This window comes from Crinia signifera, chromosome 6 (assembly GCF_055691185.1).
Source record: "Crinia signifera chromosome 6, ASM5569118v1, whole genome shotgun sequence".
Classification (NCBI taxonomy): Eukaryota; Metazoa; Chordata; class Amphibia; order Anura; family Myobatrachidae; genus Crinia; species Crinia signifera.
In genome coordinates this window covers 139987857-140013963 of record NC_139222.1, presented here as the reverse complement: position 1 = coordinate 140013963, position 26107 = coordinate 139987857, and the positions used below count along the sequence as shown (strand labels likewise).

At 44.9% G+C, this 26107-nt stretch overlaps 1 protein-coding gene across 1 annotated transcript in view; it reads right to left on the bottom strand.

Annotated features, from left to right (window-relative positions):
* Nucleotides 1-6458: 6458 nt before the first annotated feature.
* Nucleotides 6459-26107, bottom strand: part of GRN (granulin precursor) — a 93115-nt gene continuing 73466 nt past the window's right edge. Inside the window, exons 15-20 of the mRNA XM_083150108.1 lie at nt 17789-17867; nt 14126-14220; nt 13902-13989; nt 8887-8984; nt 6728-6946; nt 6459-6622 (exon numbers count right to left, since the gene is read on the bottom strand). Of these exons, the coding sequence (XP_083006234.1) occupies nt 6506-6622; nt 6728-6946; nt 8887-8984; nt 13902-13989; nt 14126-14220; nt 17789-17867 (696 nt within the window). The 3' untranslated portion in view covers nt 6459-6505. The remainder of the gene's footprint in view (nt 6623-6727; nt 6947-8886; nt 8985-13901; nt 13990-14125; nt 14221-17788; nt 17868-26107) is intronic.

Here is a 26107-nt window from a genome sequence, read left to right as displayed (position 1 = left end):
ATTTCGAATCATCGATGGTCGATGGCCATCCCTAGGTCACACCCCCCTTTTCCAGAGCGCGCCTTCGGCGCGCGCACAACTGCATCCTTCATCTGCATACTTTAAATGCCAGATCCTATTTTTAATCCCACTCCCACCCTCTCTCTGCATTCTCTTAGCATGTACACTGGCACCACTAACACCACCCCACCCCCACCCAAACCCTCTTTTATCATGGTGCCCCCCCTGTCATTTTATCCTGGATCCGCCCCTGCCCTTGCACATAATGCACAGACTAGCAGTGTCACATATACACTAAGGTAAAGGCATACATATAGGGTTGAATTTACTAAGCACCAGTTTGAGGTTTTGGGGTACTGTACCCTGGATTTTCAATGACCATTTACTAAAGGCAAAACCGACAATAAACTGACCAATAGCCAACTTAAGATAACTGGACAAATAAAAAAAAATTTTCAACATAGGAATAGCATCCACAGATTTATTAATGGTTTGATAAGTTATAAAACAACGGCAAATCAGAGCAGACAAGTTGAGTAAAGCACTGCACTGATCCTTCAAGTTACAAATAGTAAATTATTATGTTTAAAAAAAATGCTTTACCCCCTCAAATCGATTACTGACCAGCCCTGGACCGTTCAGCCTAATCTGGTATTGGAAACTAGGTAGGTAGGGGGGGGGGGGGGGGGGGTGTCAGGGGTAATGTGTGGTTTCCCATGTTGGAAAACAACCAGCACCAGGCTGGGGGGCTGATGTTGTAGGATGGTGACCCAGTGTCATAACATTAACAAGCCCCAAACTGGTCATCCACGGACTGGAATTGCTAGGAAAGTGCACAACCAGGCCTGTTAAATTAAGAAATAATATGATTGGTTCTTTCAACATAAATGGCATTTTGGTGCTTGTAGTCCATCTGTAAAAACATATTAATATAAACATAAACACACACGTACCAAATGTTTTAGTAATCTATTAAAAAATAACCAGAGAAAACATGATTTACCAATTGAATACTTAAAAAAAGCCTTGGATGGGCTCCTCTTTGTTCCCAGTGTGCATCCAAACCGAACAAACCGGAACTGACTGGCCCTGTACAATTTGCACACAGTCACGACTAAATGACAAGTCACTTACGGACACTGCCATAGAAATGGCAAATGATGGTGCTAATGATGTATAAGAATAAATAAATATAATAATTATAAAATCTAAGTGCCACAACACAAAATACAATATAAAAGCTGCTAGTTCCTGAATTTTAAGTAATGATTCATTAATAATATGGTTCAAACTAAGCAAGCAAATATCAATAATGCACTAAAAACATTACATTTTTTAAATTTAATTTAATTATTATTTTTATTAATAATGTTATTTACTTAGTGGATCGCTGATCATAATAATAAGCACACTCGGGGCTATCTAATTAGTCCTAGTAAGCATGCCGCGGCTTATCTTGGATTTATTTCAAGCAAAATCCCTGAAGTGTAAACCCTGGTTTTAGCGAAATTGGGGTTGCATCATGCGAAAACACACAGGTCTCCCTAAACCTATGTGTTTTTGGATGAAACTGTGTCTTTTATCGGATGATCCAGTAGGATAGTCCCATAAAGACCATTGGCAAAACATACTGAAAAAAAGGGGAAAACTGCAGTTTTTCACTCCGATGTTTACGGGGATAATAGGAGACCCCCCATAGTGCTAGACTCCGGAGAATAAGTATTAAAAAAAGCATTCATTATAAATATATATATATAATATATATATATATATAAATAAATATTCGACTTTGCTTTAAGCAGTAGTGCACTGCAAGTAGAATATTTTTCTTAGTGGCACTGACATGGGCATGGCCACATGTCATGAGGGGTGTGGTCACATACCAGGGGAGTGGCCACATTATGCCCATTACACATTATACCACACACACCATGATACCCATTATACATTATGTCACACAACGTGATACCCATTACACCACACCATAATGCCCATTACACATTATGCCAAACACACCGTGATACCCATTACACATTACACCACACCCTAATGCCTTTTACATAATACCCCTGCTCCACCCTTTGCACTACAGCCACATATTTAAAAAATAAGCAGTGGTCTGCTGCACTCAGGAACACAAGATGTGTAAAAGCTGCAAACGACTCTTTTGTCCCTTAGTGCCGTTGAACACTTATTTTGCATATTGATTGGACATCTGCACCATGTTAGAGGGCAACATCGGAAGTATTGCATGTATCGTGAGTGGCAGATCTTCCCTATTTCTTTATGGGATGCAGTTACTATACTAGTGATCGGGATGCCTGCTGCTGGAATCCTGACACTGGAATCCCACACCTGGAACTCAGACATGGAACATAATGTTAATGCCGGGATTCCGTCAGTTGGCATCCTGATTATATGTGGGGTCTTGTGGTGTTAGGCTGGGGTGAGATGTTAGGGGTTAGGTTTAGGTACTAGGGGGGATTTAGGGTTAGGTTTGGGGGGGAGGGTTAGGCACTAAATAAGGCCAAGTTATGGTTGGGCAGTGGCACTAAGGGGGGTTGTCTGGGTTAGGCTGTACTGTAGGGGGGAGGTCTAGGCACTAGCGAGGATGGTTTAATTGTGGAGGGGATGTTTCAGGTTAAGCTGCAGGCAGGGAAAGTTAGGGTTTGGGGAAGGGGAGAGGGTTAGGGTAGGCGAATCATCTCAGCGGCCAGCTGGCTTTTGCCGACCGCGTTAGCGGGTGTAGCTTGAGCCGCATCCCTGATACCATCATTGTGTGACTGTGGCAAGGAGACAACTACTCTTGTATTGAGGTATTGCCGGCATATGGGTTTACAATAAACCACCCTTTGATTATATTCAAGTGGGCATATCTACTACCGCTACTGCCCATTTCCGCCATCCTGTTTAAACAAATTAAATTGCTCTGTAACCGTAAAATATTTACTAGTTACAGGGGCACCTTTCGAGATCCACAGCATTGGAATGATGGTGTCAGTCTAAGGACCGGTGGCAACCCAACCACCAGTAACACATTGGGGGTTATTCTAGTTCATTCTTTCTGACAAAATCCTTCTTAGATGGACAAAACCATGTGCACTGCAGGGGGGCAGATGTAACATGTGCAGAGAGAATTAGATATGGGTGAGTTTTTTTTGTTTCTGTGCAGGGAAAATACTGACTGCATGATTTTACACTGCAATATAGATCTCACTTTGAAGAAAAACCCCACCCAAATCTAATTCTCTCTGCACAAGTTACATCTGCCCCACCCGCAGTGCACATGGTTTTGTCCATCTAAGAAGGATTTTGTCAGAAAGAATGAACTAGAATAACCCCCATTGTTTTGTTGCCCTCTGTGCAAACAAAATAAAAAAATGGAGGAAGTCTGTAGCACCCAAAGTAATTTATTGGTAGTTAAACAACATGTTCAGTATGTCAATGTTTCTGAGCATGACTGGCTCTGATTTTCAAGGCAAGCATCAGGTACAAAATCGACAATATATAAATACAATTATGCCACACTCCTTCCACTCTTGTCTTACAATATATAGGTTTTTTTTGTTTTTTTACATGACAATTACACCCTTTCCCTTGGACAGTATATTTTTTATTGATCTTGTGTCCCCCTTTTTTGTTTACTTATATGTTACTCCATTTCATCCTTCCATCCTTTTCTTGCATTGATTGCTGCTGTGGTACGACTCAGGTTGACCAAGTACCCTTCTCTTACAAGCAGCAAACAGTCTGCAATTCTATTTCTTGGATACCACTGTAGGAGACGTTTTAATGCTACAGCATCCTGTCACTTCAATACATTGTGCGCGCAGGTGCCGCCCTCACACCATAATAATCAGCAGCCAGCAGAGCCGGCCCTAGGCATAGGCATACAAGGCAATTGCCTAGGGCATCAGCCTATGCCTAGGGACAGCTGCCTATTGTCAGTACTGCTGCCAAAATTAACATTGCTTACTCGGTGCCTGGCAAACGCCCTCCCGCCCGCCCCCTGTAGCACCAGAGCAGGTGCTCAGCAGTGTTGCTGACTGAGAGCCTGGGGCAGCGATGCGGCTGTGAGACTGAGTCTGGTGAGCAGGGCGAAGGCCGCAGTGCTCAGGAGAGATTCTTGCAGGGGCGGGGCTGAGCGGCGCTAATGCACCAGTCAAAACTAGTGTGTTGTTTCTTTGATGGACACCTGAGTGTTGGCTCCCCCCCCCCCCTATATGTGGGAGCCCTGGGGCGACCACCCCTGTTGCCCCATACCCTCTGGCACTATTGAGGGGGGCCTTAACACTTAAAAAGAGACCTCTCTTCACCACAGAATTTTTGCATCATTCGGTTTGCCTTAACGTGAATTTTTTATCATTTTGTGTGCCATTAACATTCCATGTTCATTTTGGCTTATTCTACGTGGTATAATGTGAATTTTTGCATCTTCAGTGTGGCATATTGTGAATTTTTACTTCTTTCATGTGAAATTTGGCTAATGTTTTTGGAATAACGTGAATTTTGACTCATTCCGTGTGGCATATAGTGACTTTTCGTTCAATCTGTGAGGCATAATATGTAAGGGGCGAATATAAGGGGTCTACTATTATGTTGCATGATGTCTGAAAGGTTACATGGTGTGCTACAATACATTCAAAGACACACACCCTTTTGAGTGACCACACCCTCTATTTCTGGAGTGCTGCCTTCGAATATTTTCTGTAAGTGTTAAGTGGCTCGCCAGCTGAAATATTTGCCCACCCATGGTTTATATATATATATATATATATATATATATATATATATATATATATATATATATATATATATAGATATATATACAAATAGTGCGTTTAGTACCGTTTTCTTTAACAATAAAAAATGTCATAAGCCAGCTTGTTATTTTTGGTGTCTAAACACCAAGTTGGGTGGTGGTATCATCTGCTATGGGGCGCCAACAAAAGTTTTGCCTAGGTCATCAAATTGGATAAGGCCGGCTCTGGCAGTTAGCATCAAGCAGAGGGAAGGAACTTGGTGGAGCCAAATATAGCTGGTCAGCCCCTTTCTCTCTGCCTGGGTGTCAATGGCTGTCACCTTGTCTGGAGTATGCCTTTGTCCTGCACACAACTGCATCCTTCACTTTTGTCGCTGAGGTGGGCCTGTGTGCTTTAAACGCCAGGGCCTATTTTTAATCCCATTCCCGCCCTCTCTCTTGCTGCTCTCTTAGCATTTACACTGGCACCACGAACACCCCCCCCCCCCCCTCCCCATCCCAAGCCCGCTCCTATCATGGTGCCCCCCCCCCCCCCATGTAATTTTCTCCTGGATTTGCCCCTGGCTGCTCCTGCCCTTGGCACTTCACTAAAGTTCTACGTCCTTGGCAGCATTGGGCGGAGCCCTCCTGATGGCCCAGAAAGGGAGGAACACAGATGCAGGTGTTATGGTATAAAATATCTACAGTCTTTAGGTCTACAATCATATTGTTGACCACTAATGGTCAACAGTTACAAGGTCGACAGGAACTTAAGGTCGACAAGCACCCCCCCCCCCCCCCCCCCCCCCCAGCGCTGGTCAGATGTTTTCTCTGTCAGCAGACATGGAGGACAGTGTCTCTGTGTCAGCTACAGATTCACTGTATATGTCCTGACAGTGTAAAGGGGAAAAGAGGCCACAAGAGGGCAGTGCCTCACTCCCCATCAGATTCATTATTATTTCCAAAAGGAAGAAAAATTCAGTCAGAAATGTGATGCAGACTGACCCTTCTGACTCTGAGGTAAAAAGAATTTCCCGACATTTGGGATACCGACAGTCATTTACCCGACGTCGGAATCCCGACTGTTAAAATACCGATACACGGGTTCCCGACGGCCACTAGTTATTCTCCCTTGTGGGGGTCCACAAGCGTAGTGAGCCATTGTGCCCGCAAGGGGCCAGCCAGTCGGGATCCCGACGTCGGGCTAATGACTGTCGGGATCCCGACTGTCGGAACCCTGTACCACACCGGTCTAAGCTTAAGCAAAAGTAAATCTTTTGCTCAATAACTATTGCTGGGACCTTAAAGGGTGGGAGGGTTCATTGAAGAAGACACAACTGACACCTGTAGATCAAGCCACCCCCAGTGCACCCCTTCCTATTGATGACAATTTTAATAATAATTGTGGTTCCATTACTTCAGACCATGTGGAACTCCAATAATGGAGGTGCCTTCAGAAATCTGTAGAGATTGTATCCCAATGAAATTGGTTGTCATGGAAGAACTTACATTCCCCCCACCATAAGGCTCGGGGACTTTATAAGTGTGTGTATCCACTTTTGTTTAGACAGACAAGCACTATAAAAATTCAACTGATTCCTTGGTTTTAATACAAATCTACATATATACACTTGTGTACCTATTGCCCATTCCCTCCCTTCCAAGAGAGGCAGAGATCTTTACCAATAGGATTGCATGTATTTTATTTCAGTGATTAGTACAGATTAGCTGAGAAATTTCTTTGATGTTGAATCCACACATTTCTTACAGGTTATCGTCATATCCCAGGTCCCATCGAAGATTTCCATAAGGACTACATCCAGAGTTTAGACACATATGGCCGGATTGACAACAGTGCACTCTATCAGGACAGCATATACCCTGTCAGGGAAATAGGTTTTTAAATTTCCATGTCAATCTTATACTTGATTTTCCACATTCCTTTGCCATTCAACCCATAATGTGAGATATACTGGTAGTACTCACCTGTTTATGATTGCAGCAAAACCAGGATCCATAAAATCCTGCACAGCAAGTCTGATCATTGTAACAATGATGAGTTGAGTCGCACCAGACAATCCTCACTGGTTGGACTGTGGAAGCTACATAATTGGTGTCCACCAGTGGCTTGTTGCAGGATCCCGAAGATGCATCACAAGTGTAGCCACTAGGGCAACAGTGCTGGTTGTCTGAGCAACATACAGCCTATGAGTGAAGGGTGATATACTCAATAAGTTCAATGTTCATGAAAATGTCACCGGAGCTGCAAGGTTTCATAAAAAATGCTAAATTCTATAATACTAGTGTTATGAGTTATGACCCGTCCGACAGATGGGCGAAAGTTTATAATTATGCAATTCTTGTTCCACCTACCCTTCCCAACCACAGCAGGGCAAAATCAGCTGCAACAGCCAGAGCAGGTCTACAACTATCCACCTGCCCTACACAACAGCAGCAGCAGATGCAGATGCAACAGGCACAGCAAGTCTCCAACTATCCATCTTCCTTCCTTTCCCAATCACAGCAGGGCAGAAGCTGTTGCAGCAGCCAGAGCAGCTCTCTAACTATCCATCTCCCCTTTCCAACCACAGCAGGGTAGAAGCTGTTGCAGCAGCCAGAGCAAGTCTCCAACCATTCACCTTCCCTTCCCAAACACAGCAGGGTAGAAGCTGCTGCAGCAGGTACAGAAGATCCCGAAAACCCTCACTGAATAAGCAAACAATCAAGAGAAAAAAAAACTGATTGGGGATCGATCTCACATGGATTTCACAACGATATCTACAGTGTTCGATTCACAGACCACTCTGCAACTGAGTCGCTTATACATTTCATTTTGTCAAATGTTTTGTAAAGTGAAAATATAGGCCTTATAGGCCTTTAAGGGTCCACTTAAGGGAGTCTGTTTATTGTGTTGTATTCAGAAAGTCATAAGCTTTCCAAAGACATATCACAATGCATGAAAACAACAGAAATAGCATCGACCCTTGCAGCCTTAAGGGCTCATCCGATTAAAACCATCTTTGAACTTAGATCGGTCCCTTAAGATGATAAGGTAGTGTGCAAAGTTTGAGGATGATTAGTTAAAGTTTTCGAGAACTATCATGGAACATCAACACACACACACACACAAATTCAAATAGGTCTACATTCACATATGTAGATGTGAGCGTAGACATATTACCTACATACTGATGGCAGCCATTTTGTGTACTAAAGTAGTGTTCATAAATATCCAGTTGAATGCACCAGGAATCAGTGACATCACTAAGGTACAAGTTGCTTGGCGAGTTGCTAGTGGAATACTGAGGCTCCAGAGGTGGGCTGCAGCACAGAGGTTGGGGAAGAGGTAGCGGCCCCTGCAGAAATTCTGCTCAGTGGAGAGCCACTGTTGGTCATCAGACTGCCGGTATCCCATCTGCCTCCCACACATACTGAATCTGTGAAATTAGCTTATGATGCAGGAAGAGGCTTGTGTAAGTTGATGCCTCCTGAGAGCCTCTCTGATCCACTGCTGCATCTGAGGATTCTGCATTGGATCATATATGTGAATGAACATCTGTTATCTTAGTAACTCCCAAATTATGCAGGATGGCTGGGATACTCATGAAGCCAGTGAAGTTGCATCCATGGACGTAACCACTGGATACAGCATGCCCAGGAAATGTCTTTAAATACCTCCATTTTCTCCAACATTGCTATTCGTTACACCAGCACTGCCTCCAAATGGACCCGGCATGTAAATCATACTGTGGCTTGGAGACTACTGTATGCGAGTTCTCTCCCCATCAGAGGTTTACATAAACCACCGGGCTCTGAATCTCAATTTGCACTTCATTACGACTGGTAATCATGGGATGAAACAAAACTCTGACCCTCTTCATTTGGTTGTTATATGTGTTGTTATCTGTGCTTCCAAACACCCGGAGGCATGTACAATGATCAGTGTCTAGCATAGCCATTATATTAAGAACTGGTTTAATACAAAGATAGCCTTTATATTAAACACACTGGGTACCCGTAACCCGTTTACAGGAGACACTGCAGAAGTCAAAGTGGCCAGTGATAGCCAATCAGCTCCTATCTGTCAAGTTACAGGCTGGGTTTAAAAATGTCAGTTATGGGGCTGAGTTTAAGAGTCACCATACCTGTTTAATGGGGCAACATCCCCAATCCCCAGAAGGAAGACGGCAGCAGTTGGTCTTGCCAGGACAGAAGCTGGAGTCATCACATATAACAGCACCACCTGATTGTGAGATTAGGAAATGCAGTTTAAACAACAAATCAAGTTAAAAACTGTAACGTCCGGGCCCCAGAACGCTGGACAGAATTCCTGCAGCAATTTTAGCCACTGTGGAGATAGTAGAGTTTTTCCATGCCCATTTGGGGATGGTGCCTGGAGGGGGGATATAAGCGACAGAAGTCACTAGGGAAACAGGTAGGGAGAGATTACAGCCTTTCATATATTATCCAGACATGTGGTAAAAAAAAACAGAATGGTCTGGATCAAACAATGAAGCTGTAAACTCTCTCTCTCTTCAGGTGAAATTTACTAAAGCTTCTAACCAAGATAAGAGGTGATGTTGGCCCATAGCATCCAATCAGATTCTGTCTATCATTTTCTAGGATGCAACAGAGAAATAACAGAACTAATCTTATTGGTTGCTATAGGCAATGTCTCCTTTTTATTTTTAGAAGGGTTAGTAAATTTACCCCTTCCTGTCTACATAGTGACTGCTGTCACTTACATCCTTCTGGACAGCACCCCACCCATATGGAGACAGATGGGGATGCACTCTACTATCTCCACAATGGCTAAGATTGTTGCAGGAATCCAGTCCAGTATAGCATTCTGGGCTCTGGACCATTCCAGTTTTTACCTAATACCTTAACTGTGCACCTTGGCAAAAACATGTAGCGCTGCAGGTGGCGCATATGCAAAGATGTCTTAGCTGTATCTAAATTGTACAGTACATGTCAAGGAACTTTCACTTGGGTAGTCAGCGACACTGGGACTTTCAAGTAACATATGTGTTCTCACATGTACAGTAAGCAGAGGTGCAGATTTATGTCTTTGCTGGTGGGTGCTCAAGCCTGTTGAATGCCCCACCCCCACAATAAGCCTTCTGTGTAGCCTACATCTGTCTACCCCCTTTTTTAAACATGTTACCTTAAACCATATTTGATCCTTATTTTGTTGTAAGGATAGCAATATGCATATCCCAAGCATGTTTATATTGCTCTACTGTATTTGCCTCTACCACCTCTGATGGGAGGCTATTCCACTTATCCACTAAATTCTTCCTCAAATTTCCCCTGAATCTTCCTCCCTCTAGTTTCAGAGCATGTCCTCGTGTTCTGCTGCTCATCTTCCTGTGAAGAACATCTCCTAACTGTACCTTGTTAAAGCCCTTGACATATTTAAAAGTTTCTATCATGTCCCCCCTTTCCCTTCTCTGCTCTAACTATATTGGCACTATAATGTAGAAGGCTCCCTAATGTTGTATAGATGTAGTTACATTCCTATTGTTGTTAAAAGCTTCCAGTGTGGCATATCGTATATGGAAATAAAATGATAGTAAGCAGAGCTGGCCCTAGGCATAGGCATACTAGGCAATTGCCTAGTGCGGCAGCCTATGCCTAGGGGCGTCAGCTTTGCTGGGTGTTCTGAAGACTTACAATTTACTTTACATGCCGCCCTGGCACTGCAGCCGCGGTGTGTCTACTGTGTATGACTACAATACGGCCAGCTGCGGCACACCCCCACGTGACATGCAGCGAAGTGGCCAACTCTGTGCTCACACAGGCAGCCCACACTTATACACTTGTTGAGAAAGGAATTTTATTTCCACACTGAGTATTCCTTTGGTATATATTCGCAGAGATTGTGTCTTCTATTTCTTTATCATTTGTGTTTTGCTTCTAATTATTTAGATGTTCTTATATTTTAGAGAAGAAAAAATGGTGCTACCCCTCTACGACACAGTAACCTAAAATAGAGAGAAGAAAAAACATGTTTGGGTGCATTAAGAAGATGTCTCTGCGAATAGTCCCACTAATAGTTACTAATTGTTAAAATTTAACTTTAATTTTTTTGGTTAAAAAGGAGGTGCACTAATTGCACCTTCTTGATAAGACAATAGTTAGAATGTGCAAGAAAATAAAGATATTGTGATTAAAACTAGGATGTGGTTGCTCTAATAAATGATTCACATGTATTTCTTGTATTGACTTATTCCTCCATTATTGGTAAGGAAATCACTTTTATGTGTTTTGGTGTGTACTCACTTGTACAATCATGACTATATTGCAATTTAGACTAACTGCATACAATATATACAATTTAGACTATCTGCATACAATTTAGACTATATAGTGCAGATCTGCACTATATAGTCTATGCAGCCAAGACTTTCTGACTGCGATACGGGATCGCGCATCGGGATCGCAAGGGTTAAAACCTGTGCGATCTGCATGAGATCCAGATGAGATTTTGACTATATAGTCAAAATCTCATGCACATGGTACAAGAGTGTACACACCATTAGTTATATATTTCACACTTCCCCTTCATTCTCAAATTCAGTTTTACTTTTCTTGTGGGCAGATTGTTAAATAGCATCACAGCTTGTTTGTATTCCAATTACTGTACTGTTATATGTCTTCTCTTGTTGAAACAGTGTGCCTTCCTTTTTTGGATACAATTTTTGTTATTTTATGCACAGTTGGAATTCAACAGTTCAAATACATTGTAGCCACATTGCATTCTTTGTGGTTCTAATATGTTTATTCCTGTGGTTCTTTATAGAGGGTGTAATTAACCTCTCTTTCACCACACTATGAAATAATGAAGCTGTGCTATTCCCTATATTGGGTTTAGCAAAACATGTATTTAATTGCCTCTTGTCTGTTATAAATGGGGATTCCTGTGTGTTATTTTAATGGTGATTCCTATATTATTTTCAGTGAATACGTTCCTAGCTGGCTTCACATAGATATTGTATAGCACTTCAGTCCCACCACATACAGCCGTGGGACATTCCCTGCTTTTGCTGACCTATGAATATAGTGTCAGAGTGAAAGTATGTGCATATAATGCTTGCATAAACCTTATGCCATGTATTTCTTACATTGATATTACATGCGCTATAAGTGCAGAAAATCTCTGCTGCTGCAGGCGTTATTTGCCGTCTTTTGCAGCCAAAATCTATTAATCACTGATATTAGGCAAGTTTTATATGCAGGGGATCCCCGCTGTTATTTCTGTGATCTTAGTGCACACTGTCTATGAAGTGTCTGTTATCGGCACGGGGGAGATGGCCGCCGGGCCCTATTCAATGCTGTCTTCCCCGACAGCATTGATCAGGATTTCTCGGCAGAACGAGCCCGACTTCACAAGCTGTCAGGCTTGTTCTGCCAAGAACGGCCGGGAAGTGACGAGCTGCCGGCTGCAGCTCGCCTCTTCCCGGCTACAACTCGCAGCCACGCCCCCTTCTCGCTCCCCGGCAGGCAGGACATTAAATCCCACCTGCATATTCTCGGTTGAGCTGACCGAGAATGGGATAGGGTCACGGCGGTCGAGTTTTGTTCTGCAGACAACCACTTTTTCTAGGTACAATTATAAATAGCAAAGTAAGGAAGTCATAGCTGACATTGTGGTCCCTTGTCATGATGGTACTCAGAAAACATGAGGAACAGAAATTTTTCACAAAAATATTAATTTACAAATGTATGCAAGAATCACTGTAAAGAATTTGTGGCTGAGGATGTTAATCTCAAATTTTGTAGTTCACAATTTCCATTCAGAATATGCCATTTTAGTCTTATAAAACTATGATAAAAGGATGTCTACCAAACCTTTATCTAGCCAGATAAGGCGTGAGAACCCCAACTTAAAAAAAAATACTAATAAGGGGAAGAAAGTAAGGAAATAACTAATGTCAGCCTGTGTGAATTGGACATTAAGTAATTGCATTTGACCACCACATTTGAATTGGTGCGCCCCCCCCCCCCCCCCCCCCACACACACACACACACACAGACACAAAAAAATAGGGGCTGTGCATGATGAAAGCTCTCTCAGCCAATCAGAGACCGCCGATTCATTTCAATGGGATTTTAAAAATCTCCAGCCCGCCCCTGCCTGTTACCTGTTGCTTCTCTGTTCCTTGCAGCGCTGAGTAAGTCTAGACTTATACCCCTTTTACACCGCCGCAAAAACCCGGGTCAGCGATGGGTCAGACTCAGCTCAGCAGTTATGTAAATGGGTCAACCTGTGTCCCTTTACATGGGACTTCTACCCAGGTCCTGACCTGGGTTGAACACGGACAGGACCTGGGTAGACGGCAGTATAAACGGGTACGCCGAGTCATCCAACCGTGCTCCATTTACATCAATGGGGGAAGCCCTACCTCTGGACAGCAGTGTCTGCTGCTGTCAGCTGTACTTTGCATACAGCAGTGAAGACAAGTAGGAGCTGAATGGATGCCTGTGTGCGGCATCCATTCACCTCGTAGACGGGGGCTGGGTGGTACACGGGGCTGGCGGCAGCCCAGCAGCTTACCTTGGTGCTGGGCTTGCCCCCAGCGCGGCGGTCAGGGGCCTGGCGCGGTGATCGGCGGTCCCAACACTTGGAGATGATGTCCTCTCGAAGCGCTGGCTCAGGTATGCTGGGGGGTGGGGGGTGTTCCGGGGGGGGGGGGGGGGGGTGCAGGAGAAATTTGCCGGGTAGCCACCGGTGTGAAAGTTACCAAATGCCGGGTCGCACCTAGGTTGACGCTGAGTCTAAAAACCCAGGTGAGACCCGGCGTTTTGGTGTAAAAGGGGTATAACTCGGTGCAAGGGAACAGGGATCCATTTGATGGTGAGTGATTCTGAATGGATTTTACCCTGTGTGCACTGCTGCAAATGCATTCGCAGCCATGCACATGGGCAGGATTTAACTTTAGTGGGGGTAGCCCGGGGCAGCCTTTACCTGACAACTTGCAGCCCAGCGAGCAGGTCTGAATTGGGCCCATAATTCGAGGTTAGTATAATGTGTTTCATTTTGAGACTACTTTATAATTGAGATTTTATTTATTTTTACACTACAGATTTGGAATGACCAAATTCCAAAACCAGCTTTTACCATTTCAAATAAACTTAGGGAGCACGGTATCCTCACCATTCAGTGGAAGCCCAAAATAGCCATTGTATTTCCTATCTGGCATTATCCTGTACCATGGGATAGATAGCACATCGTGGCTGCTGACCTAGTCAGAGGAAGAGATATTAGAACTTCATTGTCAGAAATAACCCACTCAAAATGGCAGAGCCAGGATGAGGTAACCCCTATGTTCATCAATGACTCTACCACTCCAACTCATCAACTTTTCAATGGCATCAAACCTTATCAAGAGGGCAGCAGCCCCACTCTCCAGAAGCCAAGCGGCAGCAGATAGATGTGCCAGGGCAGACTGTTGTGTCATCACATGTCACAGGTGCTGTAGTGAAAAAAGATTTAGGGTTCAGTTCAGGCACAGCAAAAAAATAAAAAAAGGTATTTATTCTTCCAAAATACTTGGGAAGTAATGCTGTCTGTAGTCACAGAAATGCTGCACAAGCTTAAATGACTATAATATCAGCATGTGAGATGAGTACATGTGAAGGTTGGGATGATAGTATTTGCATTCTAACTAGGGAGGCCAAAAACTGTCAACCCGGGATTCCTGTGATTGGTCTCCTGATATGTGAGGCTGCCCCTGGCAGGTTCCTTCTTCCTCATCTCTTCATCTGTCCCCGCTGCCATGGCCGCAGGAGCAGGGTGGCAGCCAGGCCCTGTACACAGCGGCCAGTGTGGGAGAAGGAGAGTTATCACCGAGTAGACACAGCGGCCATTTTATCGTGGTCCGTCTCCATAGAATTGATTGAAGCCAGGAGGGGAGCCGGGACGCGCAGACAGGTAAGTCTGCGGGGGCGGGGGCATTACTATAGCACTGCAGCCCCCGGCGCCCCCACATGCACAGCGCCCCCCCCCCCCCCCCCCCGCGACCCTGCATGTACTGGGACTACAGGGAAGATGTATTAAGTCTTGGAGAGTGATAAAGTGAGGAGATATAAACTAGTAACTAGTCAGGGCCATAATTAGGGTGGGGGAGAGTTCTGCAGGGTAGGGGACGCTGTTAGCAACATTTGTCAATTATCTGTTTTAATTATTTTCACTTGTAGCTTTCCCCCTCTTTAGGCCTGGCATTTCCTGACCCTTCTCCTAACCCTACTATAGATAATATATACATTTACAAACTTAACTTGAGAGCTCTTTGTTATCCAGTCACAGGGCCAGTGCAAGGCTTCTAGATGCCCTAGGCAAAACTGCCCCTGACACCCCCCCCCCCCCCAACCCCTAGAAATCTGAAGGAAGCAATGGCCAGTGTTAGGATACAGGGGGGATTAAATTATGCTTTTGGAAGTGCCACTTTGGCTCCCCCCCTCACTGGCTCCTCCATCCCCATGTCCCGGCTCCCGATTCCCCTGGTGAGGTTAGTATAATGTAATTTTTTTTCCCAGGGGAAAGGGGGGGGCGGCAGCAGTGGCTTGGAGGGGTGAAGGTTCATTCGGACGTCGGCTGTGACGACCTTCGGCGGCAGTCGGGCGGGGATCGGGTGTCGCTGGTGGCCAGGTGGGGAGTGCGGTGGTGGCTGTGACAGTGCCTCTCACAGCCACCTCCACACATCACTGGGTGCATGTAACACAGAGCCCAGTCTCACAGACATAGCAGCTCTCCCCAACCCCATCCACACCTGGGCCCACCTCCCTGTCACCATTCCCCGCTCTTCCATACTCAGCCCTACCTCTCATCCTTCTCCACAATTAGTGGCTACAGGCTGGTGTGATTGCCGTTGCTCTCCTCCATCAGTACCCGATAAATCCCACAATGCTGGGCTCAGGCTGTTCACACAGGGGCGGCCGCCACTGCTACATTCCTGCTCCTCAACTCAATTGGCAGTGTGCAGTGCCACCCTCCATTGGCCGGTGCCCTAGGCAAATGCCTAAAGCTGCCTAGTGGTGGTGCCGGCCCTGTTCAGTCCCACTATCTTTTATTACATTTCAAGATGCTCATGAGATTCAAACCCATTATCTGTGGCATTGGAGTTTGACACTTTTCATTAAGATCTGCACTTGCATAGAAAGCTAAAAAATTCTATCTTTTTTAAGGTAACTGAAAAAAATGAACAGCATTACAGCTAAGCAGGTGCATCTAGTGTGCTGATATAGTGCATACTACATAGATCTTCTCAATTGCAATGCTGATTATTTTCTTTACAAAGTGCAAGTAGCTTTATATAGTTACAAATCTCATAGTTTGGTACTTGTGTAGTTTCATGGCGGCACTGCCCGCGGATCGCATCGTATGCAAATTGCATACAATTTTTACAAATATGATTTGCATATGATTTGCATACAATTTGCATACAATGCGTTTTAGCACACCCCCACTATCCACGTCAGCCCGAAGTGTGGCGAGCGGATGCGGTACGCGTCTTCCTGACCTGTTCATACCCCCACTATCCACATAGGTGTGGAGTTGACTTTATAAAGTTTGGCGAGCGCAGCGAGCCACTGAGCCTGAAGCCTGGCAAGCGGACGTGTAAAACGAGCCCGAAGCGTAATAAGTAGAGACAGGATTATATGCATTTGCATATTTGCATATGCATTTGCATATTTTGCCCATTCTCACTGGTTATTGCATATTTTACCTATAATCTAGTGATGGTGCATATTTTAGGCCCCGCCACCTTTCCACCAGCACTGCTTTCCCTGCTGCTGCTGGCCAAGTAGTGGTAGAGTGTGCAGACTGGGGCAATAAGTGCGCAGTGTGGGGAACCTTGGATATACGCTATGTCTGACACTGCTCTAGGCTGCCAATCCATGTGGATAAAAGTCAGTTCGGGGCGGATGCCATTACGAAGCTCCTGAACCTTTGCCTGCCCCTGGCCTGGGACTTTACACCAAGAGACAGACTTTTGCAGCAGAGGAGGCAGGCAGAAGGGTTGTGACATCACGCAGCACGGAGGAAATGCCATGTCACAGTGAGTATGCGGCGCAGGGAGGAAGCCTTCCACTGCGCTGCCCTCACACGCTATGCTGACATTTGATCCATCAGCGCTGGAGATGAGGGTCCGTGTAGTTGATCCCAGAAGAGCCTAGGATGCTGCAGTCTGCTGTAGCAGCCAGGGAAAAAAAATCCTGTGTACAGCACTAGACATCTGCAGATGCTGTGGGCCTATATTTGAGGTTTATTTGCAACTAATTGTATGCAGATTTTTAAATAAATAAGTTAAAATGTACTTTTTTATTATTTAATTTAGCATATTTTAACACTTTTCATGCATATTTTAAGTATTTTTTATGCATATTTGCATGCATATTTCAAGCTTTTTATGTTGCATATAATCCTGTCTCTAGTAATAAGTAAGTAATCAGCGTCCCCTCATGGGGCTCGCTGCGCTCACCATGTTTCGGGCTCGTTCGGGCCACGCTTTGGGCTCGGTGGCTTGCTGCGCTCGCCACACTTTATAAAATCAACTCCACACCAACGTGGATAGTGGGGGTATCAACAAGTTGGGAGGACGCGTACCTCATCCGCTGGTGGGTCTCGCTGAGCTCGCCACACTTTGGGCTGACGTGGATACTGGGGGTGTGTTAAATCGCATTGTATGCAAATCGGATGCAAATCAGATGCGATCCTCAGGCAGTGCAGCCCTGAAACTACACAAGTACCCATAGTTTTTATGAAGGATCAAACATGTGGAAAGGTCATTATAGCATGGGCTTTCTCTGGGATCAATTTTGTTATGCCCCTTCCCCACGAGGACATGCACCTTATGGGGTGTCCCCAATTCCCTTTTAGGCACATGACACCAAAAAGTCTAGTGACGGTTCTGATTCTTGTTGTCATTTTAAAACACAGCAGCTTGCAACATAACAGCAAGGACCTGATTGGCTTTACCCCTCTGCAATGCTTAGTACATCTTTCCATTTGTGTAAATGAGTAACTGGGATATTTCTCACCTGGGATACAGTAGTGTCCATCTTCAGAGCAATGACTGCCTGAGGAACAGCAGTGGTGTCCATCTTTACAAGATGTTCCCTAAGGGAAGAGTAAATAAGAGTGAGACGATTTATTCTTGCTGAGAATGTCAACCGCTAATTCTGCAGTTTTTAAATCTCAATATTCTGTTGAAAACCATACAGACTTTAATGTCTTAATTACTTTGACGAACCATGTGTAGAATTTACTTCCACATCTGAGGTTATATATATATATATAATATATTTGTTATAAAGTTGTGCTCAAGGATTCAGTATGAAATACTGATGGTCAAAATCCCGACGGTCATAATACCGACAACCATTGACCGACGGTCAAAATACCGACAAGGTCAAAATACCGACATTTAAAATACCGACACGGTCACAATACCGACAAGGTCAAAATACTGACACACATATATATATATATATATATATATATATATATATATATATATATATATATATATATAAGAGACACTTACCCCCTCAGAGAAAGGATGGATCCGGCACACGGTAGTATAGGTGAAGAAAAAGAGGTTTATTAAGAGTGCAACATTGCACTAAGGGGGTTATTCTAGTCCATTCTTTCTGACAAAATCCTTCTTAGATGGACAAAACCATGTGCACTGCGGGTGGGGCAGATGTAACTTGCGCAGAGAGAATTAGATTTGGGTGGGGTTTTTCTTCAAAGTGAGATCTATATTGAAGTGTAAAATCATGCAGTCAGTATTTTCCCTGCACAGAAACAAAATAACTCAGCCAAATCTAATTCTCTCTGCACATGTTACATCTGCCCCCCCTGCAGTGCACATGGTTTTGTCCATCTAAGAAGGATTTTGTCAGAAAGAATGAACTAGAATAAACCCCTAAGTGACAGCTGCTGACCTGACAGCCGTTTCAACTGCTGGGTGCAGTTTTCATCAGAGGTGAGGCACAGTAGTACAGAGCAGGTTCAAATAGCTTCAAATTGCGCCAAAAATCATGCAAATGAGGTCAACCAAGCCTTCCTGCATCACTGTAGCTGAGTGACAGCAGGGAAGGGGGGGCGTGGCTCTATGATGCTATGGGAATCCCCAGTGTGTCATCAGTCTCAGAAGGAGACTGGCTCCGGGGTCCCGTGTGTACTTGTACTGTGCGGCGGCAGCTGTCAAGGAAAGCACAGCTGAGCCGCCGGGAAGGTGATTGCAAGGGGTGCGGGGAAACAGTGCACCTAAGGCACTGAGTGGCAGAACGGAGGCTGATGTGTATGGAGCGGGTGTGTGCACTAGCGGGGCGGATCGGCAATGATGTACTTGGTTGGCCCCATCTACAGCACAGACGTGTACATACAAATATGGGCTGGTACGGGGGTAACATGGCATATACAGAAAATAAGGCATATAAAGAAAATAAATAAAGTAAAGCATAACAGGATATGTCTAGTCATTGGCAGCAGCATAGAAACATCTGTAAGGAGAGAAGTACATAGAATCCTAAGTACTTTATAAAACCGGTCGACACACGGCGGTGTTGACATTGAGGCAGTACATAGAAAATGCTCAAAACAAACCGAAACGACGACACACAGCAGTGTCGACAATTATAATCAGAATCCTAGCCTCATGTTGACTGCAGTAGAGTAATCTATGCCATAAACGCTGACACAAGGTCCGGGCACCCAACTGTGTCCAGATTCTGTTCCAGTAGGACCAATGACAAGTGAATATGTATGCATATATTAGGGTAAGGACCCTAGGGAATACGACACACAGCGGTGTCAACACTTAGAGTACAATTATTTCCCGACGACACACGGCGGTGTCAACATCTTTAGAAAGGATGCAGATCTTAACAGAAGATTTAAACAAAGAGTATTGTCGACATGAGGGCATTTAACCAATATGCAGCCCATAGACCTGATGACATCTGTGCTGAGTACACGGCGGTGCTCACACAAATTATCAGACGGTGATTAACATAACAAGGGGTGGAAAAGATAAGTAGTAATGTAAAAAAAGAATTCAAAGAAAGCATCCCATCTTAAAGTCTTCATTTAGTCCCTGTGGAGCAAGGCAGTTAAGTCTAAAAATCCAGGAGAGCTCCCGTTGGAGAAGCAGTCTTTCTCTGTCACCCCCAAATTTCATAGGGGGGACATGGTCTAGAATGGAGCATTTAAGATCCGTGACTTTGTGGGATTTTGTCAAGAAATGTCTTGCAACCGGTAAGTTCTTCAGTTCAGTCTGTAATACATTCGGGCTGGTACTTTTCTTAATGGACGACCTGTGTTGGTTCAACCTTTCTTTGAGCATGCGGGTAGTTTTGCCCACGTAGACCTTTTTGCATGGGCACTGCAGGGCGTATATGACAAACCTGCTGTTGCAGTCCAAATGGAATCTGATATTGAAGTTCTCCCCATCCGCGGGATTGGTAAATTTAGTTCCTGTAAGTAGAAATTGGCAATTGACGCAGCCCCCGCATTTGTAGGTCCCCTTATTAAGCTTCAGCCAGTTGTGTTTGGATGTTGTAGCTGGATCTATGCAAGTTTTGACTAGCATGTCTCTCAGGTTGGGGCCTCTGCGGTAGGCAAACCTCGGGGGCAGAGTAAGTTCCTTGGCTAAGACTGGGTCACTGGAGACCAGATGCCAGTGTTCATTGATCTTATCTCTAATGTGCTTTGATGCCACCGTATAGGTGCTCACAAAGTTCAATCTTGGCAGTTCAGTACCATCTTTAGCTGTAGTCGGATTGAGCAGTTTCTCTCTGTTCAGTTGGGAAACCCTTCTTACTGCATCATCCACTTCAGAGGAGTTGTACCCTCTCTCCAGAAATTTGATTCTCATTGCTTCCAATGCCTGTGTCCTCATGTCTGGGTCGGATGTGATACGCACTACCCGTAGCAGTTGGGAGTAGGGTAGGCCCTTCTTCAGTGGTTCAGGGTGGAAGCTGGAGGCAAGGAGCAAGGTATTTTTATCTGATTCTTTGGTGTATATTTTAGTGCTGAGGAGTCCCCTGTGCAGCATCACCGTCACGTCCAAGTAATTGATCAGCTTGCTACTGAAATTGGTGGTGAATTTGATGGTACCTGGTATAGAATTCAGGTATTTCACAAAATCCAGTAGTTTCTCCTCTCCCCCAGTCCATATCAGGAACAAGTCGTCTATATAACGAACATACATGGCGATATCTCTATTGAAGTGGGTATTGCCCATAATGTGCTCTTCCTCAAAGGCTGCCATGGTTAGGTTGGCATACGTGGGCGCCATATTTGACCCCATGGCGGTCCCCTGGCGCTGAAGAAAGAAGCGACCTTCAAAGAGAAAGTAGTTCCGTGTAAGTATGGTCTCGATGAGGAGCAGTAAGAATTCGGCTGGAGGTCCATCATATTTATCACTTTGTGTGACAGCTTGACGGCATGCTAGCAATCCCATGACGTGGGGGATGTTGGTATACAGGCTCGTGACATCTAGTGTCACGAGCAGGGCCCCTTCGGGGACAGGTCCAATCGCTTGTATCTTGCGTAGGAAGTCGCTGGTGTCGGCAATAAAGCTTCTGGTGGCTTTCACGACAGGTTGCAAGTAGAAGTCCACTAATTGGGACAGGGGTTGGCACAGCGACCCTCTTGCCGAGATAATCGGCCTGCCAGGGGGGGTAGATAGGGATTTGTGCACCTTGGGGAGAGTGTAGAGGAAGGGTATCCGCGGATGTGGCTGAGTGAGGAATTTAGCAGTTTCCTCATTGATCCAGAGGTTGGATTTGCCAAGATCTATAATTTGATCAATGTATTTTTTGAACCGCCATGTCGGATCTGAGTCAAGTCGTTCATAGCAGGATACATCTGATAGCTGCATGATGGCCTCGGACGTGTAGTAACTCCGATTGAGGAGGACTATGCCACCCCCCTTATCAGCTGGCCTAATTATGAGGTCAGCATCGGATGTAAGGGTTTTGATCGCCATCCTTTCTTCCTTGGTAATATTGTGGTATGACACCTTCTGTTTATCAATGAATGTGTTAGTGTCCCTCTTCAGGACCCTGCTGAACGTACTTATCGATGGGTTGAGTGACGGTGGGTCAAAGGAACTCTTACATCTTAGAGTAGGTCTGCCCGGGGTGGTATTCTCATTGATTGTAGTTGGGGTTGGATGTTTCAGGAAATGGTCCCTTAGTCGCAGTTGTCGGCCAAGGCGAAACATATCAATCTGCCATTTAAACAGATCCTGCGTAAGTGTCGGGACGAAGGAAAGACCACGATTCAGTAGCGAGGATTCGGCTGTAGTAAGCTCATGGTTGGACAAATTGAAGACCACTGTGCCACTCTCTACTTTGGCGCTCGCCTTCTTCCTCCTCTTTCTCCCACCTCGGCGGGTGGGAAATATAGGTTTTTTGGCGGCCTCCTGTTGCGGTCGCCCCGGGCTAGGTAATTCGGTGGTTGTCCCTCTGGAGCTGTAGTCTCAGAGTCACTGGCTGACGTTTGTGACTGTGTGTCAAGATCTGTGAAGTGTGCAGGTGCCCTCCGTCCAGTACCTCTCCGCTGCTGTTGGCGGAATCGTCTAGGCTCTACACGTGAGAACCAGGGGTATACTCGATTCTCTTTGAAATCCTGCTTGACCTGCTTGTATTTCTGTTTCTTGAATTTCAGCAGATTGTTCTTGTAGGTTTCAATTTCCTTATCAAGTTTAGCCAGCAGGTCACTGTCAGATTTTCTGAGCGAATCATACGGTTCTGAGCGTTGCACTTCTGCGATCTCTGTTTTGATGGTGTTCAGATCTATGCCAGTTTGTTCAATAACTAACAGCATTAAATCGTGGGAGCATTTATTTAATATGTTGCACCATTTGGCGCAAAAGTCGTTGTTGTGCCTCCCTAATGTTGGTTGATTATACAGTCGAAAGCCACGGGGGATAAGTGCCTCTTTGTAGTGTTGAGATAGCGTCTGTCCATGTAGTAATAGATCAACTTCTCGCTTCTTGAGTTTCAACAGATCTCCATACACTTCATCTGGAGTGTCCTTGTGAAAGGCAAGGTCATCAGTGTCCGAGAATAGTATCCTTTCAGCATCAGCCGTGCTGAAATGCAATGCAGCCGCTGTGTCAGTGTTGCTAGCTTGCGACATCTGAACACACAGCAGGAGATATATAAGAAGAACAAAACAGTCCCAGTTAGTAGCTCAGAGTCTGTGCAATCCTGCACAATGTGTATGTTACCATACAATTGGATAAAGACCTCTGATCCAAAATGTAGGTACACAAATATTGGTGTGAAGTGATTCAGCAATAAAAGGTGCACACTCCCGCTAGTAGATATGCAGGTAAGTAGGTGTATCGGGTTGGCACTCGTATATATATATATATATATATGATTATGGGTGTGCTGCGCTCGCCATGCTTCGGGCACGGTGCCTCGCTACGCTCCCTAGTAGATGGTAGGGCATGAAATTCCGCCTGTCGGCACATGTCAGTGCAACATGGACAGTCAAACATCTACGGTCGCCATACTTTGGGCACGGTGCCTCGCTGCGCTCGGCACACTATTATATTTCCCCTCCATGTCCACTGGGATGGAAAAGTATGAACAAGTTAAATGTCTGTATTTTGACCGTGTCTGTATTTTAAATGTCAGTATTTTGACCTTGTCTGTATTTTGACCATCGGTCAGTGGTTGTCGGTATTTTGACTGTCGGGATTTTGATTGTAGGTAAATTGACTGCATCCCATGTTCAAGTGGAAGCCTTTTTCTTATACACAACAGATCAGTCAGGCCCGGTGCTAGGGTGTCCGGCGCCCTCCTGCAAACCATATATTTTGCGCCCTTTCACATTGCCATTGCAACAAGCTGCAGCCCGATTGTGGGAGCGTATGCAACATGCGATCCTATGGAGGATCTCGGGTGCATGTACATGTATGAATACACCATCTCAGTGCTGTGTCCGCAAAATGTTACAGGCACCATACACGCTGCAAGAATCTCATACGTTATGGGCTAGATGGCATCACACGGCATGCATGCAATGTGTGTGCGATGCGATCTCAAAGCAGTACAAAAAGTATGTGCAGCATTACACCCCTCGTGTGACTGAGGGGGAAAGGAGGGGAGAGTAGAAGGAGATGGAAGAAGAGGGGAGGAGATAGAGGGGGCGGAGTGTTGAGGACTGGCAGTGGCACTGGCACAGCACACTGAGAAAAGGGAAGGAAGGGGAGGTGGCACTGCTGCCTGTTCATCATTTGCTTGACAGCTGACAGGCGCAGGGAGCAATGGGTAGGGGGCGGATCCGGACATGACATGTCATCCAGGCATTCAGAGACAGCGCTACTATGCCTCAGCGCAAGTGTCCGTGAGGAAGAGGGAGCAGGTCGCAGGAGGAGGACAGTGTGTGTGCGGTGCAGGGAGCTGCTCAGCCTCTCCATACTGCCGTCCGCGGTGCAGGGAGCAGCTCTTTATTCTGCTGCCCGCCTGCTGTCAGACAGGCACTGCGGGCAGTGTGCAGGAGGCAGTGACAGTGAGGGCTGAGGCAGCTTTAGCAGAGCAGGGAGGGAGACAGCGCCTTTTCAGCATGGCGCCTCCCTGCTTTGCAGGAGCTGCTGAGTGGGTAGCGCCGGCCCTGAGATCAGTAAATGTATTCATGGAGACAGCAGTCAGGGCCAGCAGAAAATGGCTGCTAACAGAATAGCTTGCATTAAATACACGATCAATACAATGTAAGAAAGTTCTGTCAAAATTTAGGGACACCTTTAAAGTTCATTGGTAGTTTTGCATAAGGCAACTTATTATGCCGTTGTTCTGTAATACACTTGTATTGGCATTGTTTCAAATGGAGAAGTATGATTTTTAAATATTTGAGAACCCAATTAATGTCTGCATTTCCCAGAAAAAAGGAAAATGAGGTTTGTGTCAGCGCCTGCTGTTTAAGTAATTAGTATACACGGTTCTCTTAAAAAATATATATAAATTTAATTAGAATAAATATAAGTATAACAAAATACAATTCATATAATTATACACATATAATAAAAATAATATTAAAAAATATATAATAAGCGACAGTCCTGTAATAGGTAAATGAATGCTGATATTAATATTACCATCCCATGGCGCAAGTTGTTGTAATGGCCAGTTCGATAACTTGTGACGCTTTGAGGTTCTGTTTGCCTTATAATTTCAAAGGCTCAAGGGTCCTGAATCGACAGTCCTGATTTCCTTTTCCTTGGAGCAATTAGGGATAATGAGAAACCCAAAATGTTTTGAAGTGTCCAGGAATAGTTTTTGAAGGTGGACGTCACAGGAATAAAAGGATGAACCAGGTCACTTGTGTAATAAAGGATGGATCAGCAATAGTGGATCGCTCAACGCGTTTCTCTGGAACCTCCGGCTTCTTCAGGAGCAAGTGTGATTGTGGGACAGTTTGTCCTGGGTTTATATACCAGCAAGGCTAATTGATCTCACTGATTCACATGTGTTCACATTAAAAACAATAAACTAATATAGCAAGAGAACCGTGTACAATATGGCAAGCGAATGTGCCTTATCTTAACAGGAGACAGATAATATCATTAGACTTTCATAATTCATAAAAAATAGGAGTTTAAACATTTGTTTTCTAACCCAATTATAGGTTGCGATCACATGACCCGGAAGTGGGTCTATTACAGCCGATTATAATATCCAAATACTGTTTCAACCGTACATTATACATAGGCATACCTGACATAGAACAAGAGCAAATGGACTAGGCTGGCGGAGTACGGAGGTCCTGCGTCTCTGCCTAACGCCGATTGCCGGTATCGGCGACTAAGGCTGGAGACGCGTCCATTCTTTCCTCCCCCGGCGTCTCTGGTGTTGCCCGGCAACGACCGGTCACGTGGTGAAGCGTGACTCTGGCGTGCCGTGCATTTCAGAATACACCCAGAGGACCCGGCGACTTACCCGGATGTTCGTCAGGCGCCGCGTGCCTGTGCAACGCGGCTTGTACCTGACGTCACCGCGCTTGACGCACGGGTCTGTCTGGATGCTTACTGCGTCGTCATGACGACGCACCAGAGACTGGTTGCTATATTAGCATCCCTACTAAGTCCATTAGATTGTGCCATGTCAGGATGTGTATTAAATAGAAAAATAGATATAATGGGACGTATCCATATAAAATCTAGTATTCAGGTCAGAAACGGTGTAAATTCTAATTTCTCATAGATAAGATTAAATTACAGTATATATTTTTACAATAAAGATATGTATAAAAGAATTATATGTAGAAAATTAAGTAAGTATATGAGGAGACCCATGTGTGGGGGAGCAGCTGGGCGGCGAACCTGGTCTTCTATG